This window comes from Alligator mississippiensis, chromosome 3, assembly GCF_030867095.1.
Source record: "Alligator mississippiensis isolate rAllMis1 chromosome 3, rAllMis1, whole genome shotgun sequence".
NCBI lineage: Eukaryota > Metazoa > Chordata > Crocodylia > Alligatoridae > Alligator > Alligator mississippiensis.
The window spans coordinates 74,296,080-74,311,939 of NC_081826.1; the positions used below are offsets into that span (position 1 = coordinate 74,296,080).

A 15,860-nucleotide genomic window follows, 5' to 3' on the forward strand; every position below is an offset into this window, starting at 1 on the left:
TGATTACAATTTGCTGCTTCCTCCACTCCCCTGCCCCCTGGCAGAGCCTGTATGAGCAGCCCCTGAACTGTGGGGATGGGGGATTGGTCCTTCCCTCCATGGTGGCAGCAGCAGCACCCCCAAGGGCCACCCAGGTGCGGTGCTAGCAGGCCAGAGGCTGCCCCAGCTTGGAGGCAGCACCCTGCTGGATTCAGCTCTTCCCTGAGCCTACCCAGGGAGCTGTGCCTGGTGGGCTTCCAGCAGGTGGGCTCAGGGAAGAGTTGGATGTGGCGGGGTGCTGCCTCCAAGTTGGGGCCACACCCAGCCCACTAGCAGCCAGGTACGGCTCCCCCGAGCAGGCCCCAAGGGATGCTGCCACTGCAGAGAGAAGGACTGCCTCCCCCCCCCCCAGCCCCCCCTGCAACTCAGGGGCCCTCAGCCTACTGGCAGCTCACATGGGCAGGCTCTATTGGTGGGGGTGGGAAAGAAAAAAGTAGTGAGGGTCTTCAACCTGCCTCTCCCACAGTGGTGGAAGCAAGCTGTTAAAAGACTGCAATGTTACAAATAGCTACGTTGCAAACTAAACTATATGTGGATGTGATTTAGTTTGCAATGTACCAAACTCCTTTAAATTGGGGGGGAGTGGAGAAACCCATATGTGTACAGTGACATGCAATTAAACCACAAAAATGGGCAGTTTTCATCACTTTTATACAAGCACCTATGATTTTTATCTCTGCAGCATTGGAAGACTGATGCTGGAGTTCTGCATACACCTAGTAAAAATGTTTAAAGAATTGGAGATGGGGATAAGAAATCACAAAGATGATTCAGGGGCTGGAGCAAACACCTTAAAGTGAGAAACTTAAGGAGCCTGACTTGTATAGCTTATCAGAAAATTTGAAAGGAGAATAGACTCTTTGGGAGGAAAAAACGATCATGGACCACAGCAGGGGGGAAGAGCAAGCACTTACCTCCTCACATAGGAGCGGGTGCTGCAGCACACCATTTTGGAATTATTAGTCTAGATATGAGATCCAAAACTGAAAACATTTTAGGGAAAAAAAACCTTAAAATCTAGAGTTTCCAAATACTTTTGGGCTGGATATTTGTGATGTAATGGTATCACATGCAGATTTCCCTGCTTTTCCCCTTTTTCCAGAGAAGTTCAGAATTGTCTGTCAGTATTTGTCACAGATATAGGTTGATTATAAATATAGTTTATGTATATTTCTTCACTGTAGTTGGGTGATGTCCCATACGTGGTCACTCTTTTCTTGCTTTGGATCTCATGGGGTCCTAAACCCACAATCTGAGCAGTGTCCAGAGAGTGTCTTTGAGATCCCTGCTGGATTCTGTATGCTATTTTGTTCACCTTCTCAGAAGTGGGTCTCTACAATGCAGGGTATTTATGCCTTATGCCTCAAAAGCAGTTCAAAACCCAATGCTTCTCCAACTCACCGCCCTCCTTCCCCCTGGACCTTTAGCATATGATTTCCCAGAATTCCACTGTCATTCATGTTTACAGTTTAACCCTTCAAGAGGCATGTAAGAAATGCATGGAGGGACCCAGAAACTTTGTATACTACAGGTTTCCCTCGCTTTTATGCAGGTTCTGTATGTGCGAATTCACTCTTATGTGATGACCCTCTTTATACCAAAAATTCGTTATATGCGAGATAAATTCACTCTTATGCAATCGGTGTGGTGAAAGCCTGCAGTCAGCTGCTTTGTGCAGTGCATTGTGGGAGTCACGCACACCAAAATAGTCTCCTGTGTGGATCTGTGCTCCTCGCTTGTTTGCAACCTGTGTTTCTGTAGTTGCCATCCCCATTATGGTAACGTTCACCACCACCCTGTGCTTTATGTGTACTGTCTGCTGTTGGTGAGTACCAAAGTTGTCTTGTAGAAATGGGTCTGGGAGTCAGTACAGTTGAGGTCTTGGAACATATCCCTATTTGTTGCATTGTAAAGTGGGTTCCCTTTCTGCAAATTTGAGTTGTGCGCCGTTTTCCAGGAATGCGTGAACAGTATAAAACGAGGGAAATCTATACCTTAAATGCACTTACTGAGAAAGGAGACTCTTAAACCTCCGTGCAGGACCCTTCCTGGAAGTGTTTTAAAGACTCAAACTCCACTGAGTTTTTGGTTAGTTGAAGTCCCAGTTCTGTTCTCATTCTGGGGCTTCAGGTTTGCTTTCTCTGTCTCTGCAAGAAACTCAAAATGTATTCATGCCAGCCCTGGGAGCATGGAAGGAGTGGGGTTGAGCCAGCCTGAAAAATGCAGCCCTAGGTCTCCCACTTGCCACATCAGTGCACACTGCTTGAAGTGTGGGAGTGGCCAGCACAGAAGCTGCTTGGGAACTGAGGCGTGGCAAGAGAAGCAGGTGCCCCCACAGGAACAGCTGTGGGGGAGTACCTTCCCCACAGGACTTGCATGGGAGCTAGGCAGGGGAGAAGCAAGCACTTCCTTTCACAAGGGCCGAGTGCCATGGCACCCTGGAATGGATCTCATAACATCCAAAGTGCCATTGTGCCTTGGTTGAGGATCATGATCTATGTTTCATATTTGAGCTTTGTTCAACATAAATTTTTTAACTTTGACCTTCTCTCTTCCTTCTTCCTTTCTCTTCTCTGGATCCTTCATACTCTACTAGTGTTGTTAGTATAAAAGTAGTTGCTCCTTAAACTTCTGCAGGAGTTTTCTTATACCTGATGGGTACTTTGCTCTTTTTGTGTGTGTATCAAATTTTCTTTTCCTATATTTTTAACTTGTGAATGTTTGTGAATATAATTTATGATGCAAAGAATTGCCATTTTGTAGTTTTTCTTGCCTTTTATATTCTAATAACTCCTTATATGATTCCTTCCCTCTCCCAAAAATTTGATATTCTAAACTGACAAAAACAAGGTACTAGAGGAAGGAAATTAGCCTGAATAAGCAAAATAGCCAAAAAGCTAAAAGGAGTGCTACATGTCTGTTACTATTTGTTGTTTTGATTTGATAGATGACCCAACTCAAGTGCAACTTCTTTTGCAATATACATTGTATCATATTTAGTCAATATTTTTAGTAGTTTATTTCATTTTTCCTAGATGTCCCAAAGCATGTCATCTGTTTCTTCAAGACATTCTGAAAAAATAGCTATCAGAGAGTAAGTATATTTATATTCTCAAAATTTCATATACTTAAATAAATCATGTATCTTCAATAATAAGTATACTGGTACAATACCTGGAGATAATCCATAGTCATTCTTTTTCATCATTTTAGCATGTAGTTGGTATCTGACACTGGCATGAATTTCCTCATTGAAAAATCTTTATGGTATTCATAGCGTTTTTTAATATTATCATCAAGTTTTCAGGTTTCATTTATAAAACTAGTTTGGATTCCCTAAGGCTGTAAATATATTTTTAAATTCTCTGTATCAATTCGTCACCCTAATCTGGATTAATTCACTTCCTCATTTTTTTACATAATGATAAATTTAGTTGGGCATATTTCAACATGATTTTATGTCCAAGAAATAATGATGTTCAGGAGAATGGAATAGTATGAAAATTATGAACCTGTGGACTCTGGAGACATGGAATTGGTCCCTCATTCTGCTTGTCCAAAGAGGGCTTCCTATGATGCAGGGCTTCATACAGGAGAGGTTATGCTGGAGAGAGAAGGGTAGGGGGAATTGAATCTTACCTATCCCAGCTCTCTGCAGTCTGGTGCTGCTGCTGTTACAGCAGCATGGACTCAGGCTGTTGCCTCTAGAGGATGCGCTTGTCATGTCTGTCCATTACTTCCCAAAATACAGAACATTTTGTCCTGTTTGTTTTTATCCTAAACAAACCAGATTATTTCCTGTGCTGGTACATTTGATCACAATATTCCTACTGGGAAAATTCCCCTTTATGGTTTTAAATCTAGCTCTTTCCAAACTAACTGATGTTTGCTTTGAGCCTATAGGCCTGGGCACCCTTCCTTTATCTGTCTGTGAAAAGAATTTTCTCTTGGGAATGATTTACAAAAGTTAATTAACTTCATGTTTTGAGTGCAGAATTTATTCAAAAGGATAATGCTCTCATGAAAATGTACCTGAGATTTCTTCTTAAAGGAAAAAAGGAACAGACATTATTCCTCTTACTCTCATTGTAATGTGTGTCTTAATTGTATTATTTTTTACAAAACGAGAAACTTCAGAAAGTTCAAGGTTCTCTATGGTTTTGGTTGAGAGGATCTAAAGTGAATCTTGACTTAGATATCTATTTAGATCAGTCCACCTACTTCACTGTGGTTTGGAAATGGCCACTTGGGAAAATGTTAGCTCATCCAGTAAGAACACACTCCACTTTCCACAGCTTTCTTAAATCTACCAGCTTTAGACATTTGAGTAGTCAATAAGATTTGAGAAAACATTCTTCAAGCAGTATACACTTATACAAGTTGCAAGAGGTGATGCCAAATTTGACAGGTCTCTGCTGAATCACTGTCTTAGATGCTTAGCATCCCCTCCAATTGGAAAAAAGCAACTTGGGAGTTGCTGACAGCAGAAGAGGTATACAATTATCACTTGAAGAAATTTAAAAAGTTACTTATCCATCTGATAACTGATGATCTTCAAGATGTTAGGCTACATATATGTTTCCTGACCTTCCCCCATCTCTGGTACTTCATAATCTATACACCATGGTCTTTGAGGTGGGAAAAGCCAGTAAGTAACGTGGCAATTTTGCCCTTTGGCTGGAAACATGAGGATATGAAGGGAACATACAGTGCCCCTGTAGACCATGCTGACTAAACTAAACAAACCTTTGGTTTGAACATACTGGATGAGCAGCTACCAACAGTGAAATATATGTATAGATTACACCTCTATTTACTGAACGCAGTTTGAGTATTGTCACTTGATGCTGTGAAAGTTATTAAATACAGGATACCCTCGCCATTCATGGGGCATACGTTCAATAGATCCCCGTGAATGGGGAAATCCATGAATACGTTCATGAATATCTGCATTCATGAACGGCATGCGCTGGTGGTGGCGGAAGCCCAGTGGCAGCAGGCACAGAGCTCACGCAGATGCCGCTGCCACTGTAACACTATACACTATGGAGAGAGAGTGGGTTTGAATATTTGCACCGCGAATCCACGAATATCTAGGGTTTCCTGTATGCCAGCACATAAAAAAATCAGAAATGACCTAGATTGTCAAAGCTTGTCTGATGTGTAAGAAGGATTTAGCTGTTAGTGCCACATAAGTACTTTTTCTATGTGGTGGGTAGGATCAGGCATGAAAGATTTCAATGATGTGACTATTGGAATGATTCCAATATACTAGTATTACATTAAAATATGTCCACAAATCTGTGTACACTTGCCGAGAGTGTGGTCTACTACTAGATCCTGTTGTGCGAACAAGGTACAATTTTGTTTCTTAAAAAAATTCATAACAATATATTAGCACTTTTTCTGGATTTAGTTTTGTAGTTTTTTTCTATTCAAAAGATAACCTTTTCAGTAAGATCAGTGCACAGCGTTCCCTTGTTTGACTACTGAAAAAAAACAATACATTTGTAAGACTTAATGACTGTGCCAGTCAAAAACATTTCTGAGGGAATGAAGTGAGGAAACTCTTCTGTGCGATTTGACAGTGGCAGGGGATGAATTTAACTAGTTATTACTAGTTGTGAAAAATGAATAAACCCATCTATGATCACAGGAGAAAGGTGCATTTAATCATTCTTTCTGGTAAGAATTTTTTTGACTGCTTTGTTGGAATGTGATATTTAACATGTTCCTTGTAAATACATAATTATCATCACAGTTCAAAAAAATAAAATGAATATGAGTTAAGCCAAGTCCAAATATTTAGCTTCTGGAGAGAAGAATCTGATTTTCTGAACTGTTGTTTTAAAAATTTTGTATGCCTCTTCTGAAAAGAATATTGTATGCAGAATCCTTCTTGCTTTCATTATGCAGTTTGGTTATGGCAACCCTCTTGATTAATCTTTTGGAGGGAGAGAATATGTTGACAGCGAAATGACTGTTAGCATGTTCTCATGGCATGAGATCTTCACTCACTGGTTAAGACGTTTTAAGATGCATTTGTTGCTTGGGAAAGTGGTTCTGAAAAGAAAAATACCTTCTAAAACTGGGATACTAAAACTTTGCCCGAGAACTGTTTTTTCTTTATTTCTCATGGTGTAACCTGGGGGGGGGGCAGGCAGGAAAAATTTGAAATTAGCAAGCACTTTATTTTATGGACCAATATATGTGTTTTGCTGCTGGTCTTTAGATACGTCAGTTAAATATACATCCACTTTTAGACCCCTTGATCCAGCTAAATGCATACGTGTTCACTTTAAGCACTGTTCAGCTTGAGTGCATATATACATGATGAGGTAGGCACAATGGCTTCTTGCAGACGTGGGAAAAAGTGGCACTTTAAACTCAGTGCACTAATGTGCCAAGCCTAGCACATGCCCAGAAGAGGCAGCACCTTAGTTGCACCTGGCTTTCCCAATGTCTGTAGACATGGGCATTTAGTGGGCCATTTTTGGTGCTTGTATCTAATAGCTAATTGAATCATCTTTAGTTAAAAGTGCCAAAAAGCCCATCTGAAGCACCTTATCTATACAGATACTGCAGAGCTTGGTTAAAGTAACGTGCTGCTGCTTCTGATACAGCATGAATAGGTTTTTTGGAGGGTGGAGGAGGGAGTTCATGTCCGTCGGTGCCCAGTGGGCTCATAAACTTTAAAGGATCTAGTCCGCCTTATACTTTAGCTATTTTTACCATATGTATTTACTGTAGGGAAGTTGTCACAGGAAACAATACCTGTTTTTTTTAATGTAAAGCTAGAATTAAATAGTTTAACATATTATATCAGTATATGCACTGCTTGACAGATTTTAAGAGCTACAAAACCATCTAATTTTTGTTCCAAAGTATCTCAAGCAATTAGAACAATACAAGAAAAAATGTTATTACTTCAGTTTTCTTTGTTTTTTCTACTTTTCACAAATAGACACTCATTTTAAATCAGTAATATTTTTGTTTGTACTTAAAGTAAAAAAACTAATTCAGAGTTTAAGAGTTGGCGTTAGATTTTATTCTGGTATGAATTCCTACCCAGAAGCTATGAAAATATTACCAATAGTGATGTCAAAAGCATTGCTACAATAATGAGAACAGTTTGTTCAAAGAAAACTTTTCTTGTAGTTGGTTTTTATGCTTAGGGCATGTACCTTGTAGAACTTCAAAAGATGAGTATCAGCTTTTGGGTTTGTTTTTTTTCTTTGTATGCGTACCCACAGTTTACACTGTACATACCACCTTTTGCAGAAAAAAGTGCAACTTCTGAGGACTGAAACGAACAAAAAATGCATTTTTTTAAAAGAATAAGTAATGTATAATGCCATAACAAAATATTAAATTTAAATTAACTGGCATTATATAGTGTTGTACAGCACATGCTGCTGTATATCACTGCAACTATCTTAATTTAAACTTGCTGAACAACATTAAATACATTTGTAAACTATGAGGTTGTTTTTGTAATTATTATTTGTATAAAATTTGCAGATAAAGTTATTCTTTTTATCCAGTTTTCAGGTTGGCGATTTGGTTCTCATAATCTTGGATGAACGCCATGACAACTATGTGTTGTTTACTGTTAGTCCAACCTTGTATTTCTTACATTCAGAATCTCTTGCTGCTTTAGATCTCAAACCAGGTGAGTGTGGTAAGTGTCAGACCACAGTGGAGCACAACTTTCTTATATATTTAATTTTCTGCATCCATTTTTCTAACAGGCTGTTTAATAATTATTAAATGGGTGTATATTAACTGAGCACACATTGTCTGCTTACATTAAGTTTGGGTAAGTGCATATTCCAGGTACGTGCATAGTCTTTTTAATTCCCGAATCAATGCAATCAAGAGTAAAGTGTTTTATAAAGTTAATACCTTGGACTAAATGTGGAAAGCTGTGCCATTAAAAATTTTCAGTTAGGTATGAGCCTGTAGTATAAATCTCAACGAAACTTGAAATGTAACTCTGCTGTAGCTAGCATCTACACGAGCAGTTCCCAAACTTTGACTGCTTGTGCACCACCAGTTTAAAACGATATAACCTTTAGTGCCACCAGCAAATTTTTGTCATATAAAGTAATTATAATAATCTTTTAATGTGTACCACTGACAGGTGGTTTGCGTACCACTGGTAGTACATGCACCACAGATTGGGAACCACTGGTCTACATTTTTTATGCTGTAAAATAAATAAATAAATAAATAAAGATTTTGTTCTTTGTATGTATGAAGGATTCTTGCACAAAAATACAGGATAACATTTCTATCTGTCTTAATCAAGCTATTAAACATGGCATTAACTACATATTGTTAATGATTCTTTTAAATGGATGTAGGAATGCCAGGGTGCATATCAGTAAAGGTGGGGTTGTGTTCTTCTATGTGTAATCTCACTGTGGATGTGCATACACTTCAAGTGTTTAACCGCAGACTGTCTTACCGTAGCGGTAGCAGTACCAGTATAGCATGCACTTCCTGCATCTCAGTTTCTCTCAACTGACTTGGCTTGAGATAAGTAACTTTTCCTCTCAACTATCTGTCTTTGCATCCAACCATAGTTTTATTTCATTTCACCTTACATATTCCTCAAGTATATTCTTATTTTTATTCTTTTTCCCTTGTTGGGTTTTCCCTTGCCATTTCAGTGCTACTCTCCCTTCTTATTTTTCCTTTCTTCCTTCTTATTTTTTCTTCTCAAATCTGCACCATATTGGCAAAGCCACCTTTTCTGTGAAAAACATATTTTTCCCCATCTTTGCATGCCATCATAACTTCCCCCAGGCCTCTAGGATTTACTCTATATTCATTTTGCAACAGTGTTTTACCTTGGATGGGCAACTGAATTGTTTTTCGGTGAACTGAATGTTATTGCCTTGGGGAATCTCATTTTGGGAAATGCTCCCTTTGTAACTTGTATGCCTTGTAGGCTAGAAAGAAACATGAGACCATGATCTAGGTTTTCCTCCTGGATCTCTAATCCCAGGATGTAAGACTGCTAGACTCCTTCAATGAGGCCACTCACCTCTTCTGTGCTAAGAGCTTGAAGCACACAGGTCATATAGAGGTTGTATCAAGTGAACTTCCCTTCTTTCTGAAAAAGTTCATGGTTCTACCTGCTCTCTTGGACTGACCACAGACATATGATTTCAAAGATAGTTTTGGACCCAAGTTTTATCTCCAGAAGCTTTGGGTTCCAGTTTGGTGGATCATTCCTGGTGCTCCCTGACTCTCTCCTGCTTACTCACTCTGTGGTTCAGAACATATATGTTGGACAGCTCTCAGTGAGAGTCTCTAGGCAAGAATGGTCTCATCTGCAGTGGAAAAGGTGTACCTAACTTAACAAGACTTTGATCTGATGTTGGGTGATGCTTAATTCCCCTCTATAAGCTTTCATCACAGCTGCATTGGACTACAGCTCAAGTATGGCAACATATCCTTTACCTCACTTCAGGTTCATATGACTCCCTCCCGTAGCGTTATCCCATCTTTCCCACTGGTTGTTTGCTTCCTTCATTTGTCTAGTAGGATATCCTATTCTCTGTACCTTAACCTGCTGCTTATGTCACTGCTGGGGCCACTGTTAAAGCCTAGTGTCGCCTGTTTACTGCTATATATATATATATATATATATATATATATATATCATTGAAGACGGCCTTCTTACTATCACTTAGGCAAGAATGAATGAGATGCAGATGTTGATGACTGATTTCCTTCATATTTAGTCTTCTACCCTAAACAGGTACATCTAAAGATTTGTTTCTGTCTAAGACTTTCACTGGATTGTGTATCAGACAACAGATCCAACCTGCCAGTGTTCTGTCTCTAGTGCCCTACTTCTCTACAGTCAAAATATCATTTTGCACACTTGACATGCAAAAAGTCTTGTTCGGACAAAGTCTTTCAACAGGTCTTCCCAGCTGTTGCCTACTGAGGCAAGAGATCCAAAGGCACAAACACTTCAGCTCAGAGGGTGGATATCAGACTGTGGCAGAATATGTCACTAAAGTGGTCCTGACTTTATAGTATCCTAGTAAATGAAGGCCATTAGGAAGAGCAGCTAAGAAGAAAGAACAAGATTGAGCAAAGCTCAGAAGGAGTTAAAAACAGGAGGGAGAGAGAGAAGGACAATGAGTAGATAGAACAAAAGGAAAGCAGGGTAAGAGTTGTAAATAGAAATATGTTGCAGGACCTTGTACAGTCCTCAGTGCTTCACAAGAAATCTAACAACGTGTAGAACCTCTTGCCTAGAGCATCAGATGGATTTTATCAGTCAATGTAGGGAAAAACAAATGTCGAGGTTTGCATGAGTATCCTTTTACTTTCCTAAATAAACCCATTAATTTTGGAATTTCTTATGGCTTTCAAGTGAGAAATATTTTTAAGGGTATGAAAAGCATACTGTGAAGGACTTTTTTATCTTCAAGCTTTATTAGAAGTGGTTATTTAGGGGAAATTGTTCTGTTCCTGTTTTCTATTGGAGTCTAGGAAATGATTAGAGATAAAACATAGTGTGATTTAAAAGTTGGAAATAAACAAAATAGACCCATTTGGTTGGGGTTTAGTTTTAAACTAGTAATCATTAATTTAAAAACTGCCTGATATGTTTCAGAGCTTGATCATAAGCATAAAAATACACCTCTCTCAAGAAAAATAAATGCCTCATTTTATTTGAGAGTGCTATTAGTTCCAGTGGCTGCATTGCTGAGGATGTATTTGTATGCTTTATAGCAATCTCTTAAAATCATTGCCATGTTTCCTGCAAATATTTTGATACCAAATAAAGAAGGAGGTCAGCTCCTTCTTTATTTTACCTATCTATGCCATTGCCCCCATTTTACCTCCAGAATGATTTAGGTTTCACCCTTTTGAATATATTACCACTTGGCTATCAGATTTTCCTTTGCAGTATGTTTCCAGCACGCTTCTTTGCAATTTTCCTTCGACAGAAAAGCATGTACATTTATTGCTTACGGTAGTGGTAATTCCCCATATAACTAGGTATGATGTTGACTGTTTTATGTTAAATCATGATTTGATCTGCCTTTGCTTGTCTTAAGACCAAGGCCAACTCAGAAATTGGTTGAAGCAGTGATTCTCAACCCAGGGTGCCAGAGGGTTAAGATCTTTTCAGGGGATGCTATGTTAGCACCGGTAGGCGTGTAAATTCACTAGAATAAAACCAGCATTTTTCATGTCTTGAGCCTAAAATGGTTGAGAACCACTGGGTGACAGCTGTTCTATCTTGTGCATTATAAGTGCAAATCTTGTGAGTGTAGTTTTAAGCTAATACTAGGGAAACCTAGAACTTTTGCATTAATTTTGCCTTTAATTGTAACATCAGCCCCCATTTTTCCTCCTGGAAGAAATAAGTTTCTTCATTTTAAATGTTCTTCTGTCCTGTGAACCTGAATTTAAATGAAGTCTTTTATTGCAGTAAACAGGGTGAAATGGATTAATACAAACAGTATAAATGCTGAAAAGCAATTTTTGGTTTTTAACTTCCAGTTGTATTGATTTTGGATGTTAAAAATAAAATACACTATTTATTCAAATTCAAGACAAGGGTTTTTTACCTATTCAGCATGAGGTTGGAGGCCCATCATCTTAGATTCAAGTACAAGGTGGGTCGGGCAGCAGGAGAAGTACAGGCACCAGGTTGGGGGGAAGAGGTACAGGCACCACAGGGGTGGGGAGGCCAGGACTGGTGTGTGCTGGCACCAGGAGAGGTCATAGGCAGGGGTGGGGACAAGTGTATGGAGGGATGGGACTGCAGACCTGGGGTGGGGATCCTGGTTTTCTCTGACTTAAAAAAAAAAATCCCCAATTTTCAGATTTAAAAAACCCCAAATCCACATTTTTCCATAATTAAAATGAAACGCCACTAATATGTAAATATATATATATTAGTGATGTTTCATTTTGATCATGGAAAAATGTGGATTTTGGGTTACTTTTTTATTATGAAAATTGTTTGTTTGTTTGTTTGTTTGTTTGTTTGTTATTAAAGAAAACCAGGATCCCTGCTGATCAGGAGAAGTTAAATTACTTTCCCAAAGCTACTTAAAAAACTTGTTACAGAAAATAGATTAAAACTCAGTGGTTGCTGACTTCTAGCCTTATTCCCCAATTCTTAAATTCACTTTCTTAGACTCCTAGCAGGCATTACAGTCAAGCAGCAATTAACTAGTTAATCGCACCATAAATAGTAACTTTGACACATTTTCAAGGAATTAATCCTCCATAAAAGATATGTAACACTTGTAGCTAGTTTCCATCACAGCTTAAATTGAACATAATGGCAGGGTAACCAGTGCTGGCTGAAGACTGCATTGTGGTCCTGGGACTGGAACAATCAGCTGATTTTTGGTCTTTGCCCCAGGACCACACAGCAGTCTTAAAACAGCTCCAGTGTGGTTCTGGGGCTCAGACTGACAATCAGTGGACTGCCAGTCCCAGGCACAGGCTGCTGGTACCCAGCTTTCAACTTGCTGATGGAGGAGGATCCCAGGTTCCCCTTGTGCTGGTAAGTAGTAATGGCACTCTTAGACTCTGATCCCATTATTGCATTTTCTGCCATGCAATTGTTGGGATTGGGAATCAGATCCCATCTTGTCAGTAAATGAACCTGTGCTAGCTGCCTTAGTAAGCACCAGTTAAAAAAATCACAGGTTTTGCATATATAAATACATATATGTAAATACATAAACGTGTATTATGTGAGGTATAACTGCATCTCTTATATTGAGGCTTTACTTTACTTTAAACTGTCAATAACTTACTATTTTACCTACTCTTAAAACTTTGCACAACTTCTGTAATTGAAAAACAAGATGAGCTTAGTTTCTTGGTTATTGCATATACAGAGGTGTGTTGAAGTATTTCCAAAATCGTATTACTAACTTATCTCTGTAGGTAGTGTTTTACACTTTCTAATTTTTTTCTTTCTACTTTAACCATCTTATCAATTTGTAATTCTAGTTAAAATTACAAGGCTGCTTGCAAACATTAACCCCCCCCCCCCCAAAAAAAAAACCCCAAACAAAAACCCAACAGCACTTTAAACTCCATGTATTCCTGCACTGAGCCCAGCTCATGCCCAGAAGAAGCATTGTGCTTATTGGAACCAGCTCACCCAACATCTGTATAGATCAGGTGCTTTAGTGGGGCTTTAATAGCACTTTTATCTAATAGCTGATTGAATCAGCTTGAAATAAATAAAAGCGCCAAAAAGCCCCACTGAAGCGCCCAATCCATAGAGATGCTGCAGAGCCGGGTCAAAGTAACGCATTACTGCTTCTGGTAAAGTGCAGGGTTTGGGGGTTTTTTTGTTATTTAAACATCTGCAAACAGCCTAAATTAATACTGTTTATGAAACTGAAGTACTGCAACAAAGCAGATCATAGCCAAAATTTGCAAATGTGCATATACTTGGGCCCTGGGAAAATAACTCATTTGAGTTTGGAAGCTATCTGTTTTCACAGCATTTGCATTTAAAAATCGTGTCCCATCTCTCAGTGCAGGGAGCTGGATAGGAAATGTTTTGTTTTTCCCATTTTGTGAAACATTTAAAGAATTTTCCCAACCCAAATTGGAAGAAAAAACAGCTATTTGGAGGGTCAATAGAAAGAAGGTTGTTTCAACAGTTTTCAAAGCTTATTATTCTGATATGGGTTGTTTTATTTTATTTCTAAGTAATTTCAGATTGTGAAATTGGAAGTTTTTGCTTTGAAAGTTATGTCCTGTTTTGGCGATTTTGATTTCCTCTCCCCCCTCTTTCTGCCCTCTTCCCTCCCCCCGCCGGAAAAACATCAAAAATTTTTAGTTCTCCGTGATGCATTGTTTAATTTCTTTTCTTTTTAGCTTCAGGTGCATCTAGAAGACCTTGGGTGCTAGGAAAGGTAATGGAAAAGGAGTATTGCCAGGCAAAAAAGGTAAGGAGCTATTAAACACATGAACTAATAATTTCAATAGAGAAATAGAGCCAAATTTTGCCCCACATACAGTCATGCACATGTACCTTGTTGAAATAAATACGTATTATATGCAAGTGTGGCAGAAAGTAGCCCATAGCTCTTGTAATTGATTGGAGACTTGGAGATGTCTCCCAGAGCATGCATAAATGTATGAATTAGAAGTTTTATGAATGTGTTTAAAATAGGAATTTAGGGAAGTAGTTAGACTTACATAATTTTGCCAACACAGATAGTACATGTATGAGTTATTTTGAAAATAATGCATGAATGTGTTGGAAACTATTATTCATTTCTAAATAGTTTTGATTTGTGAGCAATTGCTGCTTTACAGAGCCTAAGAGAGCTAATTAATGTAGGAGTAAAGAGCATCCCCTGTTATGTAATGCATACCCTTATTAATTGTGATAAACAAATGGTATCAGTGGACATTTTGAATAATTAGTATTGCCAAATCAGTTTTCAGATACCAGTTGAAAAAAGGTATAAGAGGATGAAAATCTGGTCATGCTCTGAAAAATGTTAGTGAAAACAGAACACAAATTTTAAAATGCGTTTAGATGTAATTTGTATCAATTCTTGCTGGTTCTTTCAGGCACAAAACAGATTTAAAGTTCCTTTGGGTACAAAATTCTACAGAGTGAAAGCAGTGCCATGGAACAAGAAAGTATAACCCAGTGGAAACTCAGTTCTTTGTCTCATTCTTTTCAGACGTGTCCTTCAGTGCTCATTCATCACTACAAATACCATGCCATCTTTTTTATACTGAGGTCATGTGACAATAAACTTCACTGACGTACTACTTTTACTTTTTAACGGGTTACATTTTAGAAACAAGAATTTCATCAAAATACCTGGCCCTAACTGTTCCAATTTTTTCACCCAGATAACTTTAGTACTGTGGACCAAATGAGTTCATTTTCTCAAAGGGCAACCCTGTACATCATGGCTTATTATTAGCCATGTTAATTGCCTGTTAAATATACATTAGCTCGTATTTAGATGTTCAATGTTAGTTACCATTATTACCAGCATATGTCCCTTTGTGAAATCATTATCAAAGTACTTGCACTCTTTAACAGATTCTTTATAATATGTATAAATTCAACTATTTAAGAAGAGTGTTCATTGCATGCCGATAATCATATAATTTTTCTTCAACATGAGTTTGCCTCTGTAGATGCATAAAGATAACTACTGCAAGTTGTTTCATTACCTTAAAATGCTCTTTAATGTTAAAAAGAAGAAGAAGAAGAAGAAAACTTTGTAATTTGATGGGCTGATACAGAAATCAGTCAAGGTAAATCTGCAATCTTCAAAAGCACTTTCGATGGATTGATCACACAGATTCTGACGGGAAGAACCCTTGTGCTGTTGGATTTGAATTGAAGCACTTGAAACTTCCCAACAAAACAGAAGTCTTGTATTAATCTATTTAGAAAAATCATATTGATGAAATTGTATTTCATGGTTGAGTTTCAGGAAAAAACTCCATTGTACATTAACCATACAAGAGTCATTTAAGTAACAAATTATTGTAATTGTAAAAGACATGTAGAATTTTAAAACAATAAAGATTTGAACCTGTATATGTTTGAATAGTTTTGTGCACCTTCTAAATGTCAGTTTTGTGCAAGTTAAAAAAGTGGTGATCTGTCATTTCTTAGTCTGCCATAGATTATTACTCTTATACATTTACATTGGTTAGAAATTACATTGTTTTCCCCAAACATTGTGTATTTTTCAGTATATAGACAGGTTCCTCCTGTAACAAGAAGTAAAACTGAAATAAGTGTCAATTCATATCATGTCAGCAAA

General features: G+C 38.2%; 1 protein-coding gene across 5 annotated transcripts in view; it reads left to right on the forward strand.

The window, feature by feature from the left end:
* The window catches only part of RB1CC1 (RB1 inducible coiled-coil 1), a 155,676-nt gene extending 140,045 nt beyond the window's left edge, over positions 1-15,631 (forward strand). For 4 of the 5 annotated variants that reach the window (XM_059724097.1, XM_014606838.3, XM_014606840.3 and 1 more), the window contains 4 exons: positions 3,075-3,133; positions 7,584-7,720; positions 13,933-14,003; positions 14,638-15,631. In XM_059724097.1, the coding sequence (XP_059580080.1) occupies positions 3,075-3,133; positions 7,584-7,720; positions 13,933-14,003; positions 14,638-14,715 (345 nt within the window). In that variant the 3' untranslated portion in view covers positions 14,716-15,631. The remainder of the gene's footprint in view (positions 1-3,074; positions 3,134-7,583; positions 7,721-13,932; positions 14,004-14,637) is intronic. The other variant, XM_014606839.3, reaches the window with a different exon arrangement.
* The last annotated feature ends 229 nt before the right edge of the window (positions 15,632-15,860 follow it).